Raw genomic sequence first — 25821 nt, forward strand, 5'->3', positions numbered from 1 at the left:
CCAAGTGCCATTACTATTTTCTGAAATCCAAGCCACTATGAATGACAGCAATGCCACAGGACAAGAGCAGATCCCAAATGGGGCAGCCACTGTAAGCCTTAACTTTGGGCAGACTCCCAGGAAAAGTACCAGTACCTTCCTTGCACACAGACCTGCTTTAAGCTGCCTTGTAAATCCTACAAGTGCCTACAAAGGCATAAAGGAAAAACTGAAAAGAGCTGGACATTTTTCTGCAAAAGGTTCAGCTGCACAACAGTCTTGATCTACCAAGTGGCAGAGTAGTTGCCTCCATCTCCTGGGCCAGCCAATGGTACATATAATCAAGACGATTCTGGGAAAACCCTCTGTGGATGAGTGCCATGTTAAGCAGGCCAGCAACTTTTAGACTCACTCACTCTCACACACACACGTATTAGCCCACCACAGACACACAAGCCCCACACAAAATTTGGCACACAAGCCTTATGTTTCCGAACATTTTCAAGTCCTTGGAGAGCAGTTTATTTTAATGGAGAGTTAGAAGGTTTTTCCCTGATAGAAATCATAGCAAACGTCAAATGTTTCCTGTAGCATGAGAAATGGGAGCATGTGCATGGAGCTGAATATTCACACCACCGCTAAGCGATTACGCTGGGATGAGCGGGTGTCAACACTGCTGGATTGTTGCACAGAGAGATCACCACCATCAACCAACACTGACTTTTCACTGCTTTCACCATGAGGGGGTTCAGGGAAAGCAGCCATGGTAAAAATGTAATGAGAGACAATTTGCATATACCATTGAGTCTTTTTGAGGGGGGATGGCCATAAAAATAGCTCTCTGTCTCTCTTTTTTTGTAAGAAGTCCTTAAAGTTTTTCCTTTAAGATCTGAGACTTTGCATAAGCATCATTAAGTTTCCCACTATGATGGCCTGTTAGCCATTCCCCCCTTGGTGCAATCCAAGACAACAGCTTACGCCTCTGTGACTGGCTAGCGTTCCTGAGAGATGCAGCCTTGCTAGCCAACAGGAACGGGCGATTTGCTAGGCCCTCCTCCTCTTGGCCAACTGCTTCCCGTAGTGGATGCCGCAGCTGGGTGTGACGCACACAGGAGCCTCATGCAATGCTGAGGCTCGAAAGGAAAGGGCATCTGTGGATGACTTGCTCTTAAGTAGAACCCATGAGCTACAGCAAAGTGCGGAGAGACATAAGCCGGCAGCAGCTTACGTTTCCTCTACTCTAAGGAAATCCAGCTGGGTGCAGCCATTTCCTCCTCCGAAAGGGGCAGAAGAGTTTTCAGTGGTAAAGAGACTAGCTGTGCAATAAGAAAAGTGCATTTGAATGGTAGCTTTAAAACCAGATTAAAGTATCAAGTTTGCCACGCAGCTGGAGGAAGGGTCAGGCTCCGGCAGCCTCAGGCTTCACATTCACGCTCTCACACCAGTCCGGTAGCCCGACAGGAGAAGAGCCTGGAGTCTCCTGTCCTGACAGGGACATCGCAGTTGTCTTAACAGAGCATGCTCTCTCTCTCTCTCCCCCTGGCCCCACTGGCCATCTCTCGGCGCCATTCTTGGTATCGCTGTCACCGGAATTCGTAAATGGGTGCGCTGTACTCTGGGACATGAGTCAAATTCAGAGACTGATACCTGAGGGGGACAAGCAAAGAGGATTTTAATGATATAATCTACCCCTTATTCTGCTTAATAAGGGCAACAGTTTTCAAACTGTAACACCCGGAAACTTGTTGCCATACTGCAGACTCCTGCTCAACAGCCCCAGCACTCTTGCCTAATTTTAACATCCTGGCTTATTCAGAAGATGGTAACCATGGGTTCCTGGTTTCATTGCTTGCACCATGAAGGAAGGAGCACCAAGTGCAGGCAAGAGGCTCATTCCTATCTCAGCTTATTAGGCCAATATGGGATTGTCTGAACATGACCAACATGTAGATTGCCTTGGCACAGTGTCTTAAGCAGTCCCAGTTCAGCTGAGCAAAGCAGTAAAGTCGCAGTGAGTGACTTTCAGCTGGTGAGCCCCAATTAAGCATGCCAGGCCTCCCCATTTGGCTCAAACCACTGGAGAGGTAAACCCACAGGGCCAAATTGAAGAGGAAGAATTGGGTGCACTCTCCAAGTGCACTCCCAATTCTTCATTTCCAGCACTGGTAGAATCTGTTTCCCTTTTCTCCTCTTGCCTGTTTCATTAAGATCTGCCTTTACTGAGCTGCGTTTCCAAGGAATGCCCTCAGCTGTGCTGAATGGGCATTATAACAAGACCCCATACACAGATAGACTCTGCATGTGGGCAACCACAAGTAGAAGACATTCTTTATTATTTATTATATTGCCTGTTATACACAGAACCCAGGAGATGCTTCTGACTCCCCTGTTTGTTCAAGAAAGCTGTCTCTCCTTGGCGGAGACGGTTCAGTGGCTGTTGTCTAATGCTTAGGTGTCACATAAAGTGACTCTTTTTGCACTGGGAACAAGAAAGTTTAGGAGGAGGAATTGGACAAAATAGCAGTAAACTGTAAGGAAGATTCAGAGGTCTAAATTGAAATGCACTGTATGTGGTTGTGGAGGCTCCTCATTTGTAGGCTTGCTTGCAATACACGATTCTAGTTGTTTAAGCAAAGCTTTTGTATTGTATTGTATTTTATATTGTCTGTGTCATGGCCTTCGGCTACCACAATAAAGTTATTGAGCTTAGTGCCCTTTTCTCTTGCCCTGCAGAATAAAAGAAAGTCCTCCAGCCAGAGCTCCACAGAGGCAGCCCCTTACCATTCTGAACTCCTGTGATAGTAATAGCCTTCTATAGATGCTGCAGATTTCTGGAAGCATATGTAATAGAACCCAGCAAAGGAAGCACCGCTGATGTCTTTGATGGTGTGATCAGGGACCAGGAACTGTTCCTGCACAAGAGTTAACAAAATTTTGAAAAGCTAGAAGGGAGCTGGGATATTTTTTTTTCACTGCAGGAAACGTCTGCTGGAAATTTTTCTACAGAAAAATAGAACACCCACCCCGCCTGTTACAGCTTCCATTAGGCACCAGCCCCTAGTTAAGTGTTTGCATGCACACACAGCACAGCTCACACTGGGTTTACTAAAGTAAATACATTAAAACATGCTTTCTTTTTCTTCTCTCTGAAATTTAAACAGTGCAAGGGAAGTGAATGCAACTGAGCTGCCAGTAATGAACATATTCATAAATATTCCAATATAAATAATTTCAAAGTAAAGGACATTTAACACACACTAAGTATTACTTTACTATAATTTTTTCATCAAATATTTCTGTTCATCTACTTTTAACTATGTACAAAAATTTGAGATATTGGTACAGCAAGTGAAAGCACAATGTATTTTTGTAGCTTTGTTTACTACACAAAAAAAGTCCGGAAAAATTCTGGGGAAATTTCAGGTTCAAACTTCACAAATTTTCTTCAGGGGACACTACAACCCTGCAGCCTGACTGCATCAAAGGGGACATAAGAGTGCTGATGCTCTGCTCTTGTTCTCTGCAGTGCTCTGGACTTGGGGCCAAGAGAGAACAAGGACTACACTGGAGGTGCAGGGCGCTTCTTACTTCCTTGTAGGGTCCCGTGCAGGAAGCATGACTGTCTAATACAAGCTGATTCCTGTACTGAAAGGGTTGGATTGGATGATCCTCCCTCTCCAACTCTATAATTCTATAATGCATGCTGTCACTGCACACTATACTGAGGAATTTCAGAGATGTTTGCCCTCCCTGCTGGATGTGGAGGAGGAAGGAAACCTTGTGTTATCCTTCCACCCTGCCTGCAGAAACCCAATTAGGCAGCAAGACCAAATAAGATAGATTACCCTACACCTCCTAGGGGTGTGCCTGCGCTAAGTGACAGTTAGACTGTCACACAGGCCCTCTAGCAACACACCCTATGTGAATGCACATGAAGAACTTACCTTCCACCTCATAAAGACAAAGTCATCGTTCTTCAGATCCTCATAATCAAAGTCATCAGAGTTAAATGTTTTTGCGTACTGGTAAAAGGCTGGGAACTTCCCCTAGAAGCAAAAGGGACACACAGTGCTTACAATTCCAGAGGAAAGATGTGTGCTGCATGACTCCAGACAAGTTCAAATACCTGCCAAGCTAATCACCACCAGCCAGACCCTGGGTGCCACCTACTAAAGGAATCAATTTCCAGAGAAGGATGCCAAAGTTCCCTCTTCCCTGTCCATCCTCTCTATTTGCTGATCATGGCAGAATTGCAATCTTTCCCACAAAACCCAGCCTTCTGCCTGCAGCTACAAACTCAGCCTCAGTCACGCCAAACAGCTGGGATGCAGCGACATCACAGCCTTCCTCAAGAAGGCAGCCAGTAAGAACAAAAAATAACACTAAAATAAGAGCTATGTAATTATGTGTCATTTCTTTTAAGAGTTGCTCTTTGTCAATTTCCTTCTGTGTCCAGCTAGCGCAGACACATCTGGTAAGAAGCTGTCCAGAACCTGCTGCCAATTCCTACCCTAGAGACCGGAGGCAAAAAAAACAAACCACCAACCAAAGTCACCAAGAGTAGTTCATCACTTGAAGTCCTAATTCAGCTAAACTAAGGCCCAAAACTGTCCAGATGGGTGTAGTTCTCACTGAGCTGGTAAACCTGTGCTTGAAGTATACCACCTCAAACTACCAGGGACTCTTCCTCTACCCTTAAAACACATTCCTTCTTGTAGAAAAGGAACAAATAAGGGAGAAGACTCAATTAGAACCCTTCTTTCCAGCACCTAGATGGAGGGAATTTGCCAACTATGTGAGCCTGCACCTGCAGCCTGAAGTGGCACAGCCCAGGCACATAGCTAGGCCCAAGGAACTCACCCAATGTTTACGATCCACGTCTTCATCTGCGTCCCACTTCCGCGTTAAAAACGGGTGCTTTTTACTAATTATTTCCCCTTCAAAGAAAGTTGTAAGGGTTGGATATTCCTGCAAGTGAACCAAGCAAGAACATGATGAGCACATACAAGCCTCCCAGGCAAGTTTCCTTACCTTTGCAAGGAAGTTAGGAGAGGGCTTTGTAAAGGAATGAAACACACAGAACATCAGTTTTGGCCTAAAATACTCTGTCTCAAGCACATACCTCTGTAAGGCCTTTAATCTTCAAGTATCCACAGAGATAGGAGTTTTCCATGTCCACGTGCTGGAAGACAAAGCAGAAAACCACCCATGACTTTGTGACCAGTTAAAGAACAATCAGCACACCAACAAACTCAAGTGGTACTAATGCACCACTTGCTGTTCCTAGTGTCTCAATGTGAAGACTAATCGGAACTGAGGGAAGGTGATAGGAGTTTCTTTTATCTATGCACCCTATTTCCCACAGTGGCCATCTCCAGAAAGCCCACAAACAGGACTTGCAGGCAACATCCCTCCTCCATTGTTACTCTCCATCAGCTGGTATTCAGAGGTATCCTGACCCTGCACAGCTCTCATGTCCCACATCTATGAATTTATCTAATTCCAAGCATGTATCCAATTCAAATTTGGGTCACAGGATACAAGTTGCTGGCTGCTCCTACAGAACCACTGGGATCCCCCACTCAAAGGAGCTCCCCAGAACAGTGAAGTCTCTCAGCCAGTTTTTTAAAGGCAATTTTTGAACAATACTACTTGTTTCCAAGCAACAGCAGGTTTGGATTCATTTTCATTTGCTTGGGAACCATCCCTACAAGAACAGGGATGCCAAGTGTTCTGAATATGAGCATCAGCATTCTAGGTACCCAGGAAATTTCCAGCCCTACTTTGAGATGCCACAGCACTAAAACCAGTTATCCTGCTTCCCCATGCTCCCTGGCTTTCATTAATCTGGAAAAGGAGAATGGGGTAGAGGACAGTTCTTTGGCTTCCAGGGGAATGGCAGCAGAGTTAGGAAACTGACTCATTCTACTGATTTACAGGCTGCCACGCTGACTACACACAGACTCACTGAGACGGCTCAGGAAAAGGATGAGTCAAGGCAACAGCTTGAGACACTTCACTCTCCTCTCCACTCAGTCTTGCAAGCTTGCAGTTCTTGCCTTAGAAAGTGTCTATTAACTTGACCCTTCCATTCAGCTTTTTGCTCCTTGTCTCTGCCTCTCAAAATGGACAGGGGGCTGGAACAGACCTCCTGTGATGAAATATTACAATATTTGGAGCTTTTTAGTTTAGAAAAAAAGTTTGGGTGGACTTGATAGAGTAAGGATCATTGCTGTGACGTTTCAGGCATCTCTTTAAGACCTTTTTATGCTGAGAGGTCTATGCAGCTTAACTGTTTTCAAGATGATGAATCATTTTGTATTGTTTTTACAGTATTTTATGTTTTACTTTGCCTGTATATGTTGTTGTACATCACCTTGATTTTATATGAGAGGGCAGTTTATAATTTTTTAAAAATCAATAAGCCATAGCAGCAACAGAACTGGAAAGTACCAAACATAAAAGCATAATTTGACCTGTCGACAAATATAGCACTGGATGCAATGAAAAACAATGACCATTGGGTGCTATTAGCGGCGCCTGACCTTAAGACTGTGACATTGTTTGTCTGTGCTTAGCCCCCCACCCCACCCCCTTGAGAGCAGTCTGAAGTCACACTACCACAGCTCTCTAGCTGAAACAGTAGTATTGTTTGTCTGGATCTAAGCACTGCCCATGAGACACATACAGTCATACTTCAACCCTTTGGAGGAAGAGAACGGCACATGTGTAATCTAAGAACAGAAGAACTGAATCTCCTGGATCAGACCAAAGGATCACTAGGCCTAGTATTCCATTTTTAACAGCGGCAAGCCAGAGAACTCTAGGAAACTCACAAGCAGAGTTTGACCATCCCCAGTTTGAGCCTGATGGCTTGTACAGAGACACAAACTATGTGGAGTTGTGGATATGTGACAGAAATTCAGAAAGGCCAAAGTAGATTCTTCCACAGAATCATTGTGGGTGGTGATACCAGGCCCTAGGAGTAATTTTGTCCTGGCAACATGCTACTATCCCCTTGATCATTCAACTTCAAAAGAGGAAACTTCCCCCAAATGAGGGGATTGGTAAAAAAGAAATTGAATGGGAAAGTCAAGAGGGTCAAATTACCCCAAATGTTTGAGAGTTATTTAAGACCACAACATTAGAAGCTCATCTATACCACAGATCAAGAAATGTATCACCCAGGGCCAAGAGAATGCCTGCGTGTTTAACGAGCAATGCTTAAAAAGCTAGTAGAGGCAGGAATGTGTCCTTTACAACATGGAAGTTTTGTTCAAATGAAGAGACTAGAAAGGAATACAAACTTTGGTGAAATAAATACAAGCAGATAATAAGGGATGCAAAAGAAGAGGAAAGAATTTGAGGAGCACATTCCTATGTAGGTGTTTATAAGATAATGCTAGGTGCCTCTGAGTCAAGATGAGCAAGTGTGTCTTCTACAAAGGTTAAGTTATGTCTCACTAACCTCTTAGAGTTCTTTAAGAGTGTCAACAAGCACACAGATGATCCAGTTGACACTGCAAACTTTCAAAAAGCTTTTGACAAAGTACTTCATGAAAGATACTCGAGTGAGCTTGGCAGGCACTGAATTAGAAGAGAAGAGGTCTTCTTGAGGATGAGTAACTGGTTAAGAAATAGGAATCAGAGAGTAGGAATAAATGGATAGATCTCCTAATGGGGTATATATAACGTGGAGTCCCTCAAGGATTGCTCTTGGGACCTGTGATTTTTAATTTGTTCAGGAAAAAATCTAGAGTAAGAAGTGAGTTTGCAGATGATACCAAATTGTCTGTGGTGGTTAAAACAAGAAGGAATTGCAGATAACTCCAATAGGATATTTCCAAATTGAGTGAATGGGCAGTAAAACAGTAAAAGCAATTCCATGTAAAAAAAAGCAAATTGGGGCAAAAATCCCTTCATTTGACATATAATGCCAGTGCCACTATGCAAATATATGATGATGCAGCCATACTTGGAATACTGTGTTCAGTTCTGGTCATCTCACCTCAAGAAGGACATTGTAGAACTGGAAAAGGTTCAGAAATGGACAACCAAAATGATCAAGGGGATGGAGTGACCCCCTTCTGAGGAATGGTTCCATCACTAAAGGATCTTTAGTTCTGAGAAAAGGTGATTAAGAAGAGACATAACAGAAGTGTATAAAATTATGCATGGCATTGAGAAATTAGATAGAGGTAATACTAACACCCAGGAATATCCAAGAAAGCCGAATGTTGGGAGATTCAGGACAGTCAAAAGGATGTAATTTTTCCACATAGTAAACTATGAAATTCACTCACACAAGAGGCAGTGAGGGCCACAATGTGGATGGTTTTAAAAGAGGATTAGACAAATTAATGAAGCATAAGGCTATCAGTGGTACTAGACACAATGGCTGGGTTTCGCCTCCACTGTTGAAGGCAATATTTCTCTGAATACCAGTTGTTAGGAATCACAGGCAGGGACAGGGGTGTTACACTCAGTTCCTGCTTTCAGGCTTCCCATGGAGATTAGATTGGTCACTGTGAGAACAGGATACCGTACTAGGTGGGCTACTGGCCTGATCTTACTATTTGGGAAGGTGGGAAATAAAACAAAAGCCACTCTCATAAACACTCATTTACACACCACTTTTGAGCATTCAAAGTGATTACTGTGAATTAATTATGATAACAACCAGAAATTATAGGTCAGGATCATCCCCATTTTTGCAGGTGACAACACTGGAAGCTGTCTAATGCAGAGTCAGACCATTAATTAACAATGGGATATATATACTACGAAAGCATATATATATATATATATATATACTGGCTTCGATTCTCCAGGATTTCAAACAGGGATCTTTCCCTATAAAGAAGTTCCCAGGATTGAATCTGGGTCTTTTCCATGCAGAACACAGCTTTATTACAGGCAGCCCCCCATTTCCGCAGGGGCTATGTTCCAAGGCTCTGTGTGCGTCAGTGAAATCACGTATACAGTAACTGGAACCCCCTGAAAAAGTATGCAAATGCCCTGCCCTGACGTTTCAGTGACATCTTTACAACGTGTCTGGGTCACTTTGGGTTTGGTGCGATGAACATATACACAGGTCACACACATATTGTGTGTAAATGGGGGGCTGCCTGTACCGTGCTATGGCCCATACACTAGAAAGAAAGATTTAATTCCTCATGGAACATATGGAAGTCAGATCATTGGTCCACATCCACTGAGCTCAGCAATATCTGCACTGATTGGGTGTGGCTCTCCAGGATTTCAGACAGGGGGTTTTCACAGCCCTACCTAGAGATGCTGGGTATTGAATCTGGGCGCCTTTACACACAGAACATGTGCCCTGCCGCTTAGCTGCAGGCTCAGAGAGAACCAGCTCTTGCTTACCACCACCTAGTGAGCAAGAACCAGACGCAAGGCAAAAGATTTGTGGCTCACAGTGTATGTAGTCTTATACACGTCTACTCAGAAGTTAAGTTCCACTGACTTCATTGGAACCCAAAGGTGACATGTGGCAGTATGTGGGTGGGTGCCAGTGAATATAGCCTAAAGTGAGAATGGGTAAGGGCTATTCACACATCTTGTCACTAGAGAAACGGAGAGCTTACTTATTTTATTCCAACAATTTATATATTGCTTAATACCACGATCTCCAGGTGAGGTACAAGGCTCCCAAAAAGAGAGAGAACAGAATAGAGATAAAATTAACCATTAAAACTCCAAGCCATGGAGGACTACTAGCAGCGGCTTCCTTGAAGAATGCATTTATTGGGCGGTGCTTTAGATATCCTGAGTTAAATGTGTAACGGGTACGCTAGTATCACTTCCAGCCCCATTACTCTTTCAACTACTTCCTCACCCAGTTTACCTCTTACAGTACCAAGCGACATAGATCTTTTCAAGCTCCCTGAGATTAATTAATCTCAATTTCAGTGAGATGGAGGGAGAAGACTGCCCCTCTACCCATCCTAATAGCAGCAAAAGACTGTAGAATTTCCAGAAGGAAGACAGAGGGCTGACACACCTTTCTTTAAAAACCTGGTCTACAACTGTATGCTTGGGAGCAAGCACTCCCACTGAGACATGCTTCTGGGCAAGCCTGTCTGTGAAGGATGGCAGCCCACCTCCTAAGATCAGAGGGAGAGGCTCTGTATCTCATGCAGCAAGGGCAGGAGAGAGTATAGCTGGGTGGGGCCAGAAGAAGGGTCCTTCAGTGGCCACACCCAAATTATGGGGCAATTCATCTTGCAAAGTGTGTCCGCCCTCCTTTCCTGTTTTTGTCAGCCACTGAAGACATTTTTATTCTGACAGGATTTTATTTTACGAAGCTTTAGGATTTTTAAAACTGTTGACCCCATCTTTGGGGGATTAAAAAAAAAACAAAATCATAACATGTTGCAAGCCACCCTGAATGGAAGATAACTGGAAGCTTTATAGGCAGATTGAACTGCAAGTCAGTTGGGAGCACAATGTTCTTGCTAGCATATGAAGCTATATTATATTATTATTATATGTATGTGGCTAATCGTCTTTTGTAAGCTTCTGGGGGTAGGGGCTTTGCCCTGAAAAATGGCATATAAATACAATAAATAGTGATGTGTGTATTTGTACTACATGGGTAGAATAAAAATAAAATGCTTTAATAAAACTGAAAAATAAACCACCACCACACTAGCAGAGCTGCTGTGGTGAGAGGGAGGTTTCATTCTTTCAGATGTGGCAGAGGGCAGTAGGTGCATGACAGCTGCGCTAGTGACATGTGAGCAGCCCTCCTGAATCAGACCAAAGTTGCATTGTATCTGGCTCCTGTTTCTCACAGTGACCAACCAGATCCCTCGGGGAAGCCCACAAGAATGAGCACAACCGTACACTCTCCCCAATCATGTTCCTCAGCACTCTGAACTTAATGACACATCTCTTCCGATACCGGAGATAGTACACAGTCATAAGCAATAGCCACTGACAGCCTTAACCTCCACCAACTTATCCAAGCCACTGCCTAAACCATGCAAGTTAGTGGCAATCACTACATCTTGTGGGAGCAGATCCCAGCCTAACTATGCGCTGTGTGACCAAGTCCTTCCTTTCATCTGTCCTGAATCTTCAAATATTCCGTTCCAACGGAGGACCGCACTCAGTCCCAAGATCGCGGGAGAAACATATTTCTATTTAGCACTCAGCTTTGCTTCTGCCTCTGTGAAGAAGCTATTCCAGGCAGTGAGAGCAGAAAAGCTGCTCATGAAGACATCTTTTAGAGGCAGCTGAGCGCGATAAAATGAAAGCCATGAAAAGTAACAAAAAGGGGGAAAATCTCAAAACCTGGATGCATCAGGCCAGTGGCCCACCTAGTCCAGCATCCTATTCTCGCAGTAGCTAAGCAGAAGTCTATAAGAAGCCTGCAAGGAGAGCCTAAATGCCGGAGCACTCTCCCCATCGGCGATTCCCAGCCACTCGTACTGAGACACACTGCCTCCAACAGCAGAGGCAGAACATTTTGGACAATGCCCATCGACAAGCCTTATCCTCCTTCCTAAGTGCACCTAGCCTCCTTTCAAACGCCACCTAGGCTGTCAGCTGTCAAGGCAACCTGTGGCCGGGAGTTCTCCAGCTAAACTCTATGGCTCCTGCTTCATGAAGAAACCCTTCCTTCCTATCTGTCACAAGCCATCCATTTGAAGAAGCCGGTTGCCGAGTCCTAAGAACGCCAAGAAGAGCCTGCAGCGCTGCTAGTCCTCAGCGCCCTGTCTTCATACAGAAGAAGAGCCAGAGGTACACCAAGTCTCCAGCATCCCGTGGGCCAAGTAGGTGCCCATTACAGGGAAGACCGCAAGCAGGACCCCAGCGCAAGAGCCCCTCCTGCAGCTGGGATTGGCAAGCATTTGCTGCTACGGATAGCCATGGGGGCTAGTAGCCACATGGCTCCTCTCCTCGGTGAATCTGCGCGACCCTCTTTCGAAGCCAGAGAAGGGAAGCAGGTGCAGGGGCCGAGACTACTATGGCAGGGCTGTCAACTTGAAAAATAAATAAATGGGGGTCCCCCTCCCAGATAAGCCTTGCCCCACATAACCCATCTCACACACACACCATTTGAATGAATTTCGGGGGGCTTAGCCCCCTCAATTATGTGGGGGGGGGGCGAAGGGACCTCGGCCCCCTAGGCCTTCTCCTCAAACAACCACAGAGGGCGGGCTGGTGGCTGCCCCTGCCTCCTGAGGCAGGGAGTTCCGCAGTCCTAGTGGGTGGGTGGGTGGGTGGGTGGGGGGAGGGAGGGAGGGAGAGAGGTGGGTGGGGTTTGGGCGGCGCTGCTGACCTGGACGACCACCTCCACCTCGTAGGCGTTGCCCTTGGAGCGCTGCTGCCCGCGGAACTTGGCGCCGCTGTAGAGGCGGCTGGTGCTGACGCCGGGCTGCGCCGTGTTGATGGGCGGCGGCGGCTCGAGGCGGGCGGCGGACGAGGCTCCTCCCGGGGCCTCCGGAGGGCAGCGGCAGGCGCTCCGCACCGGCATCTCGGGCGGGTCCCCCGGCGCCAGCGCGGCGCGGGCAGCGAGCACCGTCCTCGCCTTCCTCCCCTCGCCCGGCCGGCCGGCCTCCGACGCGGCTCGGCCTGGCTCGGCCTCTTTCTGTTTTCCCCTCACAGCCCTTTCCTCCCCCTCAGCGGCGTCGCCGCCGCCGCCGCCGCCTCCTCTTCCTCCCGCCGCTCATGATTGGCCCGCCGTGCGGCGGCGCTCGAACCCCATTGGGTGTCCGGCGTCACGTGGGGGTAGGAGGGCGGGGGAGGGAAAGGGATTTTTTTTTTTTTTTAAGGAAGGCAAGACGCCGCCGGGCTTTTCTCTTTCCACTCCCTCGCTCGCTCCGCCGCGTCGCGGGGAGACGGCGCGGCGCAGGGGACAAAACGCGTTTGTGATGCTGATTGGTCGCGTCTGGTAGCTCCTCCCCCGCGCTCCCCCCTGACGTAGCAAGATGGCGGCGCCCATGAGCGTGGGTGAATAAGGAAGTGGGCGGGCGAGCAAAAGAAGGAAGATTTTGAGGGTGGAAAGGAAGAGGGTTTTTAAAATTATTGTTATTTTAACCTTTATTGAGTTGGCTTCGGGGGCTTCTCATTTGTACTGCCTAGGGAAATCTCACTATAATTCCTTTGGAGCCAAGAGAGGGTCTGTCCTTGGGTCCCACGACATAAATTTCCCCTAGCGCAGCCTGCTGTCGAGACCTCCTTTTATCCCCTCCCTTTTAAAAACAACCCCCCCACAATACCCTCCAGGCCTCTTCCCATGTTTAGAGAGCCTAGCTCTAGTTGCTGTGTCCTTAAAATATACGTTTATAAACTTAGGTCAGCTTTTTATGATGATACCTGTATCCATAACACATAAGGAAAGGCGAAGCTACTTCTGAAGAATCGCTCATGTTTACTTGGTCCCTTTCTTTGACCTCATTGCCCCAAATTATTATTATTATTTATTAAATTTACCAAATACCAGAATGTGGTGGGGTGGTTTACAGCGCCTGTCATCAAGACACTCCCTTGTGGTCAGACGTCTCTGGCCATCTGTCTTCGTTCGTGGTCCAGTGTTATTGCAAGTGGAGTCAAGACGACCCTACACACCACTGGCAGGTAAGAATTAAGGTTGCAGGCTGATCCTGGGTTTGATGTGGTTGGGATTCATACTTTTTGATAGCTAGGATTGGAATGCAGGAAACGCAGCATTGAGGCAGCGCATTGTTACATGTAGCTCAGTGCCATTTATGGTGCCTGGCAGCTGCTAACAATAAAGTATTTCAGTTGGGTCTTTCTTAATTTTATCTGGAGTTGCTGGGAATTCAAAATGGAATGAGATTTTGCATCTAAAGTATGGCATGTGTTCTACCTTGGAGCTATAGCCTTTCTTAAATTAGGAACAGGTAATGTTTTTGGGCCAAGGGCTACATGGTCCTTGGTCAGTTCCCTCAGACCTGTATGCCAGAAGTAGGGGTGGCCAGAAGAGGCTGCATGCAAACAAACTGCTAACCCATGCAGAAGTCTACTTTATGTGCCATGCCTATTTTAATTCTTTTTTCTTATCACTGCTACTGAAGATTGGTGGGGGAGAAAATATTGCGGGGGCGGGGGCTGCAACAGAACCTCAGATGGGAATTTAGCTACCCCAGCCTTAAATATTTCCCCACCCCCACCCCCTGAAAAAAGTGTATGTTATAGTTTTCAGGTGTCATTTTCTCACAGTAGCAAAGAGAATGCCTCTAGGATGCCCACAATTTCGTCAGAAAATAGATCATAAAGATAATAGGCTTCCCTCACTGTTGCTGTTTTAACTGCTACCATTCACCATGTTGCCTTAGAACCTGCAGATTTCATTCTGGCACCACACATTCTACACATATCCATTGATAGATGTATCAGTTGTAATAAAGCTGAGTGTGCAGTGGGTTACATGTGTGATCTGATCTGGTTTTAAGCCTTTCACAGAATCTTAAGAGTTGATAAAGTCTTAGGACCTGGATGGTTTTTTGATCTCCCTTCACACTGATGACAATTATCCTGCTGTATTGATCATCAAGACAGAGCCATGCTACTTATAAGTTTGGTTTCCCTGTTCTGTGAAGGCTTAAATGTACCCTCCTTGATAGCAAATGATGTCTTTAGAAGACTTTAGAACTCAGCATGTTCTTTCTACAAACAAGTAACAGCAGCTTACTATCAATGGTTTGAGATGCAGAAGTTCTTTTTTTCCTTTGCAGCTAGAGGGAGCTCTCCTTCAATCTGATGGCATCTAACATCTGCAGGCAGTGCATTCTGGGAGATGTAATTCACTGAGAAAATGGGCTGGACAAAGTCATTAAAATGATGTTGGTTGGCAGCTGATAGGCAGAAAGTCAATGGAAAGAGTGGCAGCTCCTCTGGAGTGCTTGGCTCCACTCGCTTACATTTTAGACAGTGAGCTACACCATGTACTGTATGTAAAATACTTTGACCATTTATTACAGTATCTTTTTTTTAAATAGTATTTATTAAAGTTTTAAAAATTTCAGAAAGAAAAAGTAAAAATACCACATTTAACAAAAACAAAACAACACATCACAATACAAAGATAAAAAACCCAGAGAAATAAAACCCATTAAACAAAAACAAAAGTGCAAAGAAAAATACATCAGATCTCCTCATTACTAATCTTTCATTAGCTTATTTCCTTGACCTCCTCACACCTCTCTTTTTTGTATTCTAGGTCAATTATCCACTTCGGCAAATCCTTTCCCTCTTTTAAAATTTTTGTCCTGTAAATTATCTTAATATAATGTAACTTTACTTTTCCTCCTTTCACCAATTAACAGTCAGTTATTCCCAAATCCTTTATATCATTCCTGCTAAAATCATATAATCATTTATTACAGTATCTTATCCCAAAGGATGTTTTCTAAGAGATACATTTAAAATTAGTGGTTCTTGAGCTACCTGCACTCCCTTTTCTTTTATCTGTGGTACTTCACTGCCTCTGCAAAACATACTGGCACATATAAATTCATATTAAAAATTAGATTGCTAGCAGTTAAGCAATGGATGAAAAGAATAAAAACCTAACTTTGTAAAGATCATCATAGATAGCCATGGTGTAAGGAAGGGTCAAACATTCCAGAGCACTGACTGTTGTGTATCTTTGAACAGAAAGATTCATATTGATTCAGTAATTGCAGGAGTGGGGAAAGAAACCAATACAATGTAAAGAAAAAAACATAAGAAGAATGTGCTGGATCAGGCCAACAGCCCACATAGTCCAGCATCCTGTTCTCACAGTGGCCAACCAGGTGCCTGTGGGAAACCCTCAAGCATGATCTGATCCCAAGAGCACTTTTTCCTCCTATGTTCTCAAGCAGTATTCAAAAGCATTACTACCCCTGGGCCTTATTGATTTCAGTGGATCTAGACATATCTACCGTATTTTTCGCCCCATAGAACACACTTTTCCCCCTCCAAAAATGAAGGGGAAATGTGTGTGCGTCCTACGGGGCGAATGCAGGCTTTCACTGACCCCTCTCGCTCTCCAGGCTTCAGGAAGCTATCCGCAAGCCTGGGGAGCCCGCGGGAGTTCCCACACGGCTCCCACGGCTTGCGGATAGCAGCCTGAAGCAGCACACCCCGGGCTTCAGGCAGATATCCGCAAGCCTGGGGAGCCCGTGGGAGTTCCCGCTTGCGCATAGCAGCCTGTTCTGGGGGCTGGGGTCGGGGGAAGCTCGGGCCGGGGGGGGCGGAAATAATTCTTTTTTTATTTCCCCCCCAAAAAACTAGGTGCCCCCTATGGGCCAGTGCGTCCTATAGGGCGAAAAATACGGTACATTTGTCTGGGTTGTGAACATTGGATATGTACATATTTTATTTATTTCTTAAACAGAGATATGTATTTTTCTTGCAGAAAGGAAAAGGTTCTACCAGAATGTCAGCATCTCCCAAGGTGAAGGTGAGCACCTCTGTGTACTGTAGTTTGTCTGTCGTGCAGATGTTTGGAACAGGCTCATCTGGACTTCTTCTCCATCCCAGCTCAAGGTTATGTTAAGGTGAAAGGCAGAGACTTTGCCAAGGTGAACTTTCTAGTGGAACAAAGCCTTCCATGCTGGCTCCTGTGTGTTGCAAAAGATTCTAATGCACTTAGAAGAGGGATATTGCAACACATTCAGGAAAGGTTTTACTCAGGGTTTGGCAAATCTTTGGTGGAAGAGAGTTCTGTTTGTGAGGTGGCTGTAGAAAACTTTGATACCTTCATATGTGGCTCCAATGTCAGGATGTTTTCGCTGCAGTTGAAAGCACACATGTTTGCACTGGTATTTCTCTGACCATTCATATAATTTTGCTGTCACTGTTTGACCTTGTTTTATTGAAACATTTTGTTTTTCTTATGTTTGTTTTGGACCACCTTGGTACTGTTTGCTGAAATTGAAGGGTGGGGGAAATTAAATCAATAAATGAAGTGTTTAGTTATTGTTAAGAAAGCTATTTTCTGTTTTTCAGTGATAGGGTATGAGTGGGACAGTGTTTCTCAAACTTGGGTCCCCAACTTGTTGAACTACAACTCCCATCATCCCTGGCTAGCATGACCAGTCGTCTGGGATGATGGGAGTGGTAGTCCAACAACAGCTGGGGACCCAAGTTTGAGAAACACTGGAGTAAGAACCTCCATCATGGCACCATTCAAGAATTTAATATTAGATGCAGAATTCGTTGCTGTGAGACTCAACTTCTCAAATAAATGGAACCCATCATAAGCCACTGGTCCTTAAAACTGCAAAGAGTGACTGGACAGTGTGAAGATAGTGTCCAGCAGAATCTCAAAAGTTGCAGGCTTAGTGGGTTTTTCTTAACCTTTCTTCTTCAGGTGGCTTTGAAATCAACTTGGACCACCGAAAACTGAAAACCCCCCAGGCCAAGCTCTTCAAAGTGCCGAGCAAGACTCTGGCTCTGGCTGTGGCGACCGAATGGGACTCTCAGCGGGACACCATCAAGTTCTACACAATGCACCTGGTGTGTGAAGGAGAGGGTGGGGCATGTGAACAAACAAATGGAAGATTCAGATTGCAGCAATCTGTTCTCTTTGAGTTATTAGGCAGAGCAGGATGTGCACCTGGTAGCTAATGTAGGCTAATGTTTGACTGAACTGTATAAATCAGATTGCCGGTGGGAGATACAGTTTTGAGTACTCCACTCAACTATGTATGCATGTTGTGCTTTATGTTTTTTAAGACCCTACAAAGTGGCATGTTGGGATAGATGGCCCATCTAGCTCCACATTGTGCTATTTTTCTGCTTTTCACCTTTTGCAACCTGGTGCTCTCCAGATATTTTGAATTACAGTGGTACCTTGGTTTAAGAACAGCCCTGTTTATGAACTACAGTGGTACCTCAGGTTAAGTACTTAATTCGTTCTGGAGGTCCGTACTTAACCTGAAATTGTTCTTAACCTGAAGCACCACTTTAGCTATTGGGGTCTCCTGCTGCTGCCACGCCGCCGAGCACAATTTCTGTTCTCATCCTGAAGCAAAGTTCTTAACCTGAAGCACTATTTCTGGGTTAGCGGAGTCTTTAACCTGAAGCGTATGTAACCTGAAGCGTATGTAACCTGAGGTACCACTGTATTTGGTTTACGAACTCCGCAAAACCAGAAGTAGTATCCCGGTTTGCGAAATTTATCTTGGTCTAACAATGGAATCCAAACAGTGGAAGGGCACTGGCAGCGGGAGGCCTCATTAGGGAAAGCATGCCCTGGTTTAAGAAAGGTTTCGGTTTAAGAACGGACTTCCGGAACAGATTAAGTTTGTAAACTGAGGTACCGCTGTATAGCGTTCATCAGCCTCTATACCAAAATTTTTGTGCTGGCTGGAGCTAATGGGAATTGTGGTCCAAAACAGAAAGGCACCAGGTTGGAGAATGCGGCTGTTGCAAGGACTTCTGTACAGGGAGTATGACTGTATTGATACAAGCTGTTTTACATCTTCAGAGCTTGTGGGGAGACTTAAACGGGGAATTGGCTGGTTCATTGCTTCCGCTGTGTCACTCTGCTAGTCTAGCTCTCGATTTCTGTAGCTTCTTTCTTCCCTTTCAGACAACCTTGTGCAACACAGCTTTGGACAACCCGTCACAGCGAAGCAAAGATCAGCTCATCAAGGCAGCTGTGAAATTCTTGGAGACGGACACAGTTTGGTAGAAATGCATTCTGGGAAGGGGCTCCCTTAGAAGCTGGTTCTTAAAAAATTATCTGATCAGGAAAACCAGTGTTACTGCAGTCACTGTGTAGTGGGTATGAATGAAAAATCCACTGCCACATTGAAGTAGAATCTGAAGTACTTCTTCTAGTGCAGATAAGGCCTCATTTATTGAATTCTACCTCATTGTTATAATCTCCTTAAGATTGGCTGACCATTTTAGGTCGAGGCGCCTCATCACCCCATTGCATCCCAGATGTGATCACCCCAGCGGTGGCATGTTCACATGCGCAAGTGTGCAAGCACACCAGAGGGTATCTGCTCTCCTCAGTTATCTCCCGCTTGGACTACTGCAATGCACTCTACGTGGGGCTACCTTTGAAGGTGACCCGGAAACTGCAACTATTCCAAAATGCGGCAGCTAAACTGGTGACTGGGAGTGGTCGCTGAGACCATAAAACACCAGTCCTGAGAGATCTGTATTGGCTCCCAGTACGTTTCCAAGCACAATTCAAAGTGTTGGTGCTGACCTTTAAAGCCCTAAACGGCCTTGGTCCTGTATGCCTGAAGGAGCATCTCCACCCCCATAGTCCAACCCGGACACTGAGGTCCAGCTCCGAGGGCCTTCTGGCGGTTCCCTCACTGCAAGAAGTAAGGAAGCAGGCTGAGGGCCTTCTTGGTGGTGGCGCCCACCCTGTGGAACGCCCTCCCATCGGATGTCAAGGAAATAAACAACCATCTGACATTTAGAAGACATCTGAAGGCAGCCCTGTTTAGGGACGTTTTTAATGACTAATGTTTTAATGTATTTTTAACCTTCTGTTGGAAGCCGGATGGGTGGCGTAGAAATAATAAATTATTATTATTTTTTACTCAGCTGAGCCATGTAGAGCAGCAGAGAAGCGGGACGGATACTTTTCTCCCCATCATGAGGTGGAAAATTGTATTCTCTGTCCTTCAGATGATCAGTCTGTAGAGCTGATAGTGACTATCTTATCCATCACAAAGCTGGGCTGGGCAGGAAGGCTGCTCTCCATCAGCCGAGCCCCACGATGTTGCTACTCACCATCACCTTGGCTTGGCTGGCGGGGGAAAGGGAATTATTGGAGAACTTGAGAGAGACACCCCACACTTGCTTTTACTCAGGAAGGTCCATGAGTAACAGTACCATGCCACAGTTGGGACAGACAGCATAGTCAACTTGAAAATTTTAGAGGGCATTTGTGTGCGTAATAAAATTGGGATCCACAGTTTCAGGAATTGGAAAAGCAGGATTGAATCTTGGGAGGTGCAAGCTTAGCTGCGTGGAACCTAATCCTGTTGTTCTTGATGGTACTTTTGTTTTGCTTTGCTTCCATGGTGTTCCAGCTACCGGGTGGAAGAGCCGCCTGCCTTGGTGGAACTGCAGAAGAATGAGTGGGATCCCATAATCGAGTGGGCAGAGAAAAGGTAAGCAAAAAGTCAGTGCCAGGGAAATGCTGATGATGCACAGAAATGCCCTTGTCCCCAGAGGATGCTTGTGGCTCAGGGCACAAAAGTTAAACTGTGTTGGTTGTGGAGCCATTTAGATTTCTTAGGCCCATTTCTGAGCCCTCCTAGGGAAGACAGGTGGAGAGGAGAAAGGAATTCAACACTCTTGGCTGCCAACTGCCTCCTCCAAAGGTATGTTGAAGGACTATCACTTTCTAAACTTCTGTTAGCTAGATCGGTATTGTTTTTGTGTGTGTCCTAGATTAAAACTAGAGATGCATTTGCTCTTACAATGGCAACAAGCTTATTTTTTAGAGGGCTCGTTTCTACCCATCCCCAAGTTTCCTGTATGAGTACCTAATCTTGAGTGCTCACAAAAAATCTACATACACACAGAGACTTTGCATAGGCTGAATGTGGCTTTGGAGCGATGTTTTTGCGGTTCTTGGATGTGACAGGATTCCTTTTTATAGCGAATATCAACTTTTTACAAATGTATTTATGGTGACTTCTAATATATATATATACATACATTATATATATATGGACGTGGGTGGCGCTGTGGGTAAAACCTCAGCGCCTAGGACTTGCTGATCGCATGGTCGGCGGTTCGAATCCCCGCGGCGGGGTGCGCTCCCGTTGTTCGGTCCCAGCGCCTGCCAACCTAGCAGTTCGAAAGCACCCCCGGGTGCAAGTAGATAAATAGGGACCGCTTACCAGCGGGAAGGTAAACGGCGTTCTGTGTGCTGCGCTGGCTCGCCAGATGCAGCCTGTCACGCTGGCCACGTGACCCAGAAGTGTCTGTGGACAGCGCTGGCTCCCGGCCTATAGAGTGAGATGAGCGCACAACCCTAGAGTCTGGCAAGACTGGCCCGTACGGGCAGGGGTACCTTTACCTTTATACATACACACACACACACACACACACACATATATATAATGAAATACAGAGCCCTCTCCAAATAAATAAATAAAAATCAGCCTTGCAACAAAATTGACCAGAAACCCAGAGGCTAAAAAAACAGCCAGAGATACTTTTCTCAATGAAGACATTCTGGGTTTGCTCAAGGGTGTGGCCTATTTAAGATCTGCTCTGCTTGTAGGTACAATGTTGTGATTGGCTCATCAACAAGCATCATGGGTCCCAGCATCCCGCAAAGCACAAAGGACACCTTTGTCAGCCACCTGGCATCGTATAACAGCTGGGCCCTTCAAGGTAAAAGGGCTGTGTCTGCTGTCAGTCATATGCCATACCCTGCATCTGCCGGTTTTCTGCTTTAGCTAGAAATGTAGTTTGAGGTTAAGAATTCTTTGGTTGTTATCCCACCATGTGAGATCAAGCGGGGGAGGCACACTGGGGGACCTTTCTGCATTTTTAAGAGAGAGAGAGATTTAATTCTTTTTTTAAGAAGAGCCCTGCAGGATCTGGTTCAGCATCCTGCTTCCCACAGTGGCCAATTAGTGGCCTCTGAGAAGCCAACAAGCCGGATGTAGAGGCAACAGCCTCCTCCTGTTTATCCCCAGCAATGAGTATTCAGGGATAGACTGCCTCTGAATATGGAAGTTGCATTTAGATGGCTGTGGACTGCCCTCCTCTTCCTTCTCCATGTCCAATCTGATGTGAGGACAACAGTAAAAAAAGTGAGATACGAATCTAAAAAAAACAAATAATTGTTACTTTGAAGCTGTTTAAGCAGGGCTGTCTTAGGCATATCCGGCGCCTAGGTGCAAAGATTCCTCCGGCGGCGCCCGCCCCCCCCCCACGTTTCCCAGAGTTGTCAACCTTTTCCCAAGCCTCTGCGAGAATCGCTTTCCTCCCGTGGAGGCTTGGGAAGGAAGCTGCATGCCTGCCAGCCATATGGTTGACGTGGGCGTGCAGGGAAAGGGGAGGCCGTCAGCAAACCCACACAGCTCCCCCACTCGCTGGGGCGCCCCTGAGAGGCCAGCGCCCTGGCGCAACGTGCCAGTAAGCCCAATAGGAAAGACGGCTCTGTGTTTAAGCAGCAGTGGCCCTCAGCATGTTTTGTGGAAGCAAATTCCATAGATTAAATTATGTGTCCCGTGAATAAACTTTCTTTCGTCTGGTCCTGAATCTACAGCCCTCAATTTTAATCCTGGTACAGTGGTACTTCTGGTTACATACTTAATTCGTTCTGGAGGTCTGTTCTTAACCTGAAACTGTTCTTAACCTGAGGTACCACTTTAGCTAATGGGGCCTCCCGCTGCTGCTGTGCCGCCGCCACACAATTTTTGTTCTCATCCTGAAGCAAAGTTCTTAACCCGAGGTACTATTTCTGGGTTAGCGGAGTCTGTAACCTGAAGCGTATGTAACCTGAAGTGTATGTAACCCAAGGTACCACTGTATTACGAGGAGGGAAGCAGAAAAAAATAAACCGTATTTTTCTGTGTATAACACCCCCCTGTATAAGACGTCCCCTAATTTTGGGGACTCAAAATTAAGAAAATGGGGGGAGATTGCCCAGAGTTATAGAGTTTTTTTAGAGTTGTAGAGTCTGTCCCCCGCTGGCAGAAGCCACCAAACACACCACCCTATTGACGCAGCGACAGCCAGTCAACACCAGTCCTTGCTGCAGCCACCAATAACACACCAAAATAGCTGCTGACAATCTCTGGCTCGCAGCAGCAACCAATCCCACGTCCCCCCATGCACTATCTGCGTATAAGACGACCCCAAATTTTAAACATAATATTTTAATAAAAAACCCTCGTCTTATACACGGAAAAGTATGGTATCTTTTTTCAGGTAGTACAGCATGTTAACAAAATGTCTGCTGTGTCCATTGGAGCCAACTTTGTTTTCCTACATGGTCTCCAGTGAAGGAAAGAGAGAAACCTGAATGCTGCGGCCTAATAGGTCCTATTTTCTTACGCAGGAATAATGGGAGATTAGGTGTCTCCTCACCTTTTCTTGACTGCTCTTCTTGTCGCCCAGGATTGATTTGCACAAGAAAATGACAGGTTTCCTTCCTTCTTTCTTTCTGGTTTGGGGCGTTTCCCCCTCTTGCTAGGCATAGAATACATGATCACCCAGCTGAAGTCTCTGGTTCTCTCAATGAGTCTGCTCGACAAACACCTCACGGTTGAGCAAGCTGTCCTACTATCTCGTCTAGAGGAAGAATACCAGGTAAACCTTGTTGTGACGGAGATCTGGGGCTTTGGGGCCAAGTTAATTTAGGGACCGTCTGCTCCATTTATGCGCTTGCCTGCCAGATAAGACCTGCCTGTGGCTCTGAAAAAATGTTTATGACACTGATGGATTCAGTTCTATATCACACCTTTTAACAAAAACAGCTAAGGTGACTTTTCTAAAAATAAATACCTAATGAAATAAAGGCCCTCCCCCCAATAAAATCAGTGTTGCAACAAAACTGAGCACAGCAATAGATCCCAGAGGCTAAAAACAGCAGAAGTTACATAATAAATCAAGGTACAGTGGTGCCTCGCAAGACGAAGTTAATCTGTTCCGTGAGGCTCTTCGTCTTGCGGTTTTTTCGTCTTGCGAAGCAAGCCCATTGACAGCTTAGCGGATTAGCGCTATTAGTGGTTTAGCGGCTTTTAGCGGATCAGCTGTTAAGTGGCTTAGCGGCTTAGGAAAAGGGGGGGGAGGGGGAAAAACCCGCAGGAACTCGCAAGACATTTCGTCTTGCGAAGCAAGCCCATAGGGAAATTCGTTTTGCGAAGCGCCTCCAAAACGGTAAACCCTTTCGTCTAGCGGGCTTTCCGTCTTGCGAGGCGTTTGTCTTGCGGGGCACCACTGTATTCTGGGTTTGCTCAAGAGCATGGCAAATCTTTTTCAAAGAAATAATAGTAAGATTTTATGAAAGCTTTTTCATAATACAGTAAGATAAAATAAACTAATAAAACCAAAAACAGCAAGAGGGAGAAATAAAAAAGAGAAACGTGTGGCAAATCTAAGCTCTGCTTTGCCTCCAGCTATGGTGTTGTGATCTGTTTCCAGTGAGGGTTCTGATTCTTCTTCTCATCTTCCTTCAGATCCAGCACTGGGGGAACATTGAGTGGGCCCACGACTATGACATGTACGAACTTCGGGCCCGCACGGCTGCCGCTGCCCTTTTTGTTCAGCTTTGCTTAGAGAATTCCACGGTCAAGCACAAGCTGCTGCAGGACTGAGACTCTGGGGCGGACAAGGAACGGGCGCCGGTGGCACTGGGCAGACCTGTAGAACATTCAGGAGTGACTGAGTGGCGGGTGGAGAAGAGAGGGAGCTGGTGTTGGTCTCGCACTACTCGTCCAAGGCTGACCTGGTGATAGCGGTGATGCTGATGGGCCTTGGAGCCTTAAACTAACTGGGTGTGGCGATTCTCCCTGAACGAGGGGGCAGGAATGCCTGGCATCCGTTTCCTTCTGTTCATCCTGAACCTGGCCCTTGGCACATCCAAGAAGACTTCCCTTCCTCATACTACACACCCTGTCCTCCAACCCTTCCAGGCTGAGAGTCCTGGCCTTCTGCCAGGACCCTTGGATGCCCCCAAGTTGTGAATTCCCAGGAGGAAATCCGTTCATTCCTGGAAGTGACAGGCACCATCCAGCTGCGGCTATTTTGTACCATTGTGGCTCCTATTCTCCTTGATTCCCTGGCTTATCAACAGCAGCCCAGTTTGAGTTTCCCAGCAGGATGCACATTTTCCACGGGGAGGCAAGCCTCTTGAGCACAGCTGCTGCAGGGTGTTCATTTCGGCTGGGCTGATGCTGCCCACCACCCAACTTAATTGGAATCTGGACCAGTCAGTGGTGGGCAGTTGTGGCGCAGCCTCACCTCTTACGCAAGGTGGTGGCTCACTAGGGGCTCCTGGCAAATCAAGAGAGAGCAGTCGATCCCTTTGCTTCTCTCCAAACGAGAATGGCTTGCGCTGTGGGCATCAGTGCTCCACCGTTTGGAATTAAGTGGGGTCTTGGGAGCCTCCGTTGCACAAGGGGTGAAGATGTGAAACTGCTGCTGGGTACTTTGGGCAGCATGGAGGGGCTTAGGCACCTATTTGACCTCTCAGCAGGCAAATCACGGCTGCTTTTATAGCAAAGGTGGTATGATGCTAATCTGGTGCGTTTGCACTTTCCTGCCCTCCTCGCTGCCTCCCTCTTCTCCCTGCAGTAAGCTGCAGCAGCAAGTTATCTGCAGTTGGAGGGGGCCGGAACCTAGGCCAGAACCAGAGTTAAGTCTCCCTATATCCCCCTAACGCATGTCCTCCCATAGCTTCATAGCAGGCATTTGTGTCTCCAAGGAAGCCAGAGCCTGCTGTGGCAGTTGTTTTCACCCTTTGTGTACCCAGCAGAGAAAAATGCATTCTTCTCTCCTCCCTTATAGTTTGATTAAATATTCCTGTTTGGTGCCTCTACATGCAATATGGATTTCTGTGTGCATGTGTGTGTTTGTTTAAAAGGAGTTGGTTTCAGTGCCAGAGCTCTCTGGCCCAAACATTTGCTTTGCAGCTGCTCCAAATTCAGCTAAAGTGAAAAGATTTTGGGTTGCAGAGCTGGATCCCTGGAGAGCTAATCTGGGTAAAGACCATTCTAGGCAAAGCTGGTCTGAACCAGATTTTTAGGCTTAGGTTGACCTATAAGAGAATGTAGTGAGAGAGCAGGACTATGTGGATGGGGCCGGCCAAGGCAGCCTAGCATCACTGCTGGGGTCAAGACCCTGTAGGTTCTGGCCATTCTC

The 25821-nt window shown here is 46.1% G+C and overlaps 2 protein-coding genes across 2 annotated transcripts; one reads left to right on the forward strand and one right to left on the reverse strand.

The window, feature by feature from the left end:
- Positions 1-462: 462 nt before the first annotated feature.
- On the reverse strand, positions 463-12810 carry GID4 (GID complex subunit 4 homolog). Its single transcript, XM_081840094.1, has 6 exons — positions 12287-12810; positions 5102-5161; positions 4840-4947; positions 3924-4025; positions 2761-2891; positions 463-1626 (listed from the first exon to the last, which is right to left on the reverse strand). The coding sequence occupies exons 1-6, from the start codon at positions 12479-12481 to the stop codon at positions 1563-1565; spliced, it is 660 nt and encodes a 219-aa protein (XP_081696220.1). The 5' UTR covers positions 12482-12810; the 3' UTR covers positions 463-1562.
- Positions 12811-12931: 121 nt separating this feature from the next.
- Positions 12932-25498, forward strand: ATPAF2 (ATP synthase mitochondrial F1 complex assembly factor 2). The gene is made up of 8 exons (XM_081840042.1): positions 12932-13584; positions 16373-16417; positions 17330-17475; positions 18554-18651; positions 20022-20102; positions 21227-21339; positions 23153-23268; positions 24138-25498. The coding sequence occupies exons 1-8, from the start codon at positions 13452-13454 to the stop codon at positions 24273-24275; spliced, it is 870 nt and encodes a 289-aa protein (XP_081696168.1). The 5' UTR covers positions 12932-13451; the 3' UTR covers positions 24276-25498.
- Positions 25499-25821: the final 323 nt, after the last annotated feature.

Source organism: Podarcis erhardii (genome assembly GCF_964252035.2).
Source record: "Podarcis erhardii genome assembly, chromosome: 14".
Taxonomy (NCBI): Eukaryota; Metazoa; Chordata; class Lepidosauria; order Squamata; family Lacertidae; genus Podarcis; species Podarcis erhardii.

Excerpts from the sequence above, each read along its gene's own strand:
- GID4 (XM_081840094.1), bottom strand. The coding sequence starts at position 12,481 with ATGCCGGTGCGGAGCGCCTGCCGCTGCCCTCCGGAGGCCCCGGGAGGA. Across the intron at positions 5,162-12,286 it reads AGGTGGAGGTGGTCGTCCAG|CACGTGGACATGGAAAACTC; the intron begins GTCAGCAGCGCC and ends TTTGTCTTCCAG. Across the intron at positions 2,892-3,923 it reads TTGTCTTTATGAGGTGGAAG|GAACAGTTCCTGGTCCCTGA; the intron begins GTAAGTTCTTCA and ends ACTCTTGTGCAG.
- ATPAF2 (XM_081840042.1), top strand. The coding sequence starts at position 13,452 with ATGTGGTGGGGTGGTTTACAGCGCCTGTCATCAAGACACTCCCTTGTG. Across the intron at positions 17,476-18,553 it reads AGTTCTACACAATGCACCTG|ACAACCTTGTGCAACACAGC; the intron begins GTGTGTGAAGGA and ends CTTCCCTTTCAG. Across the intron at positions 21,340-23,152 it reads TAACAGCTGGGCCCTTCAAG|GCATAGAATACATGATCACC; the intron begins GTAAAAGGGCTG and ends CCCTCTTGCTAG.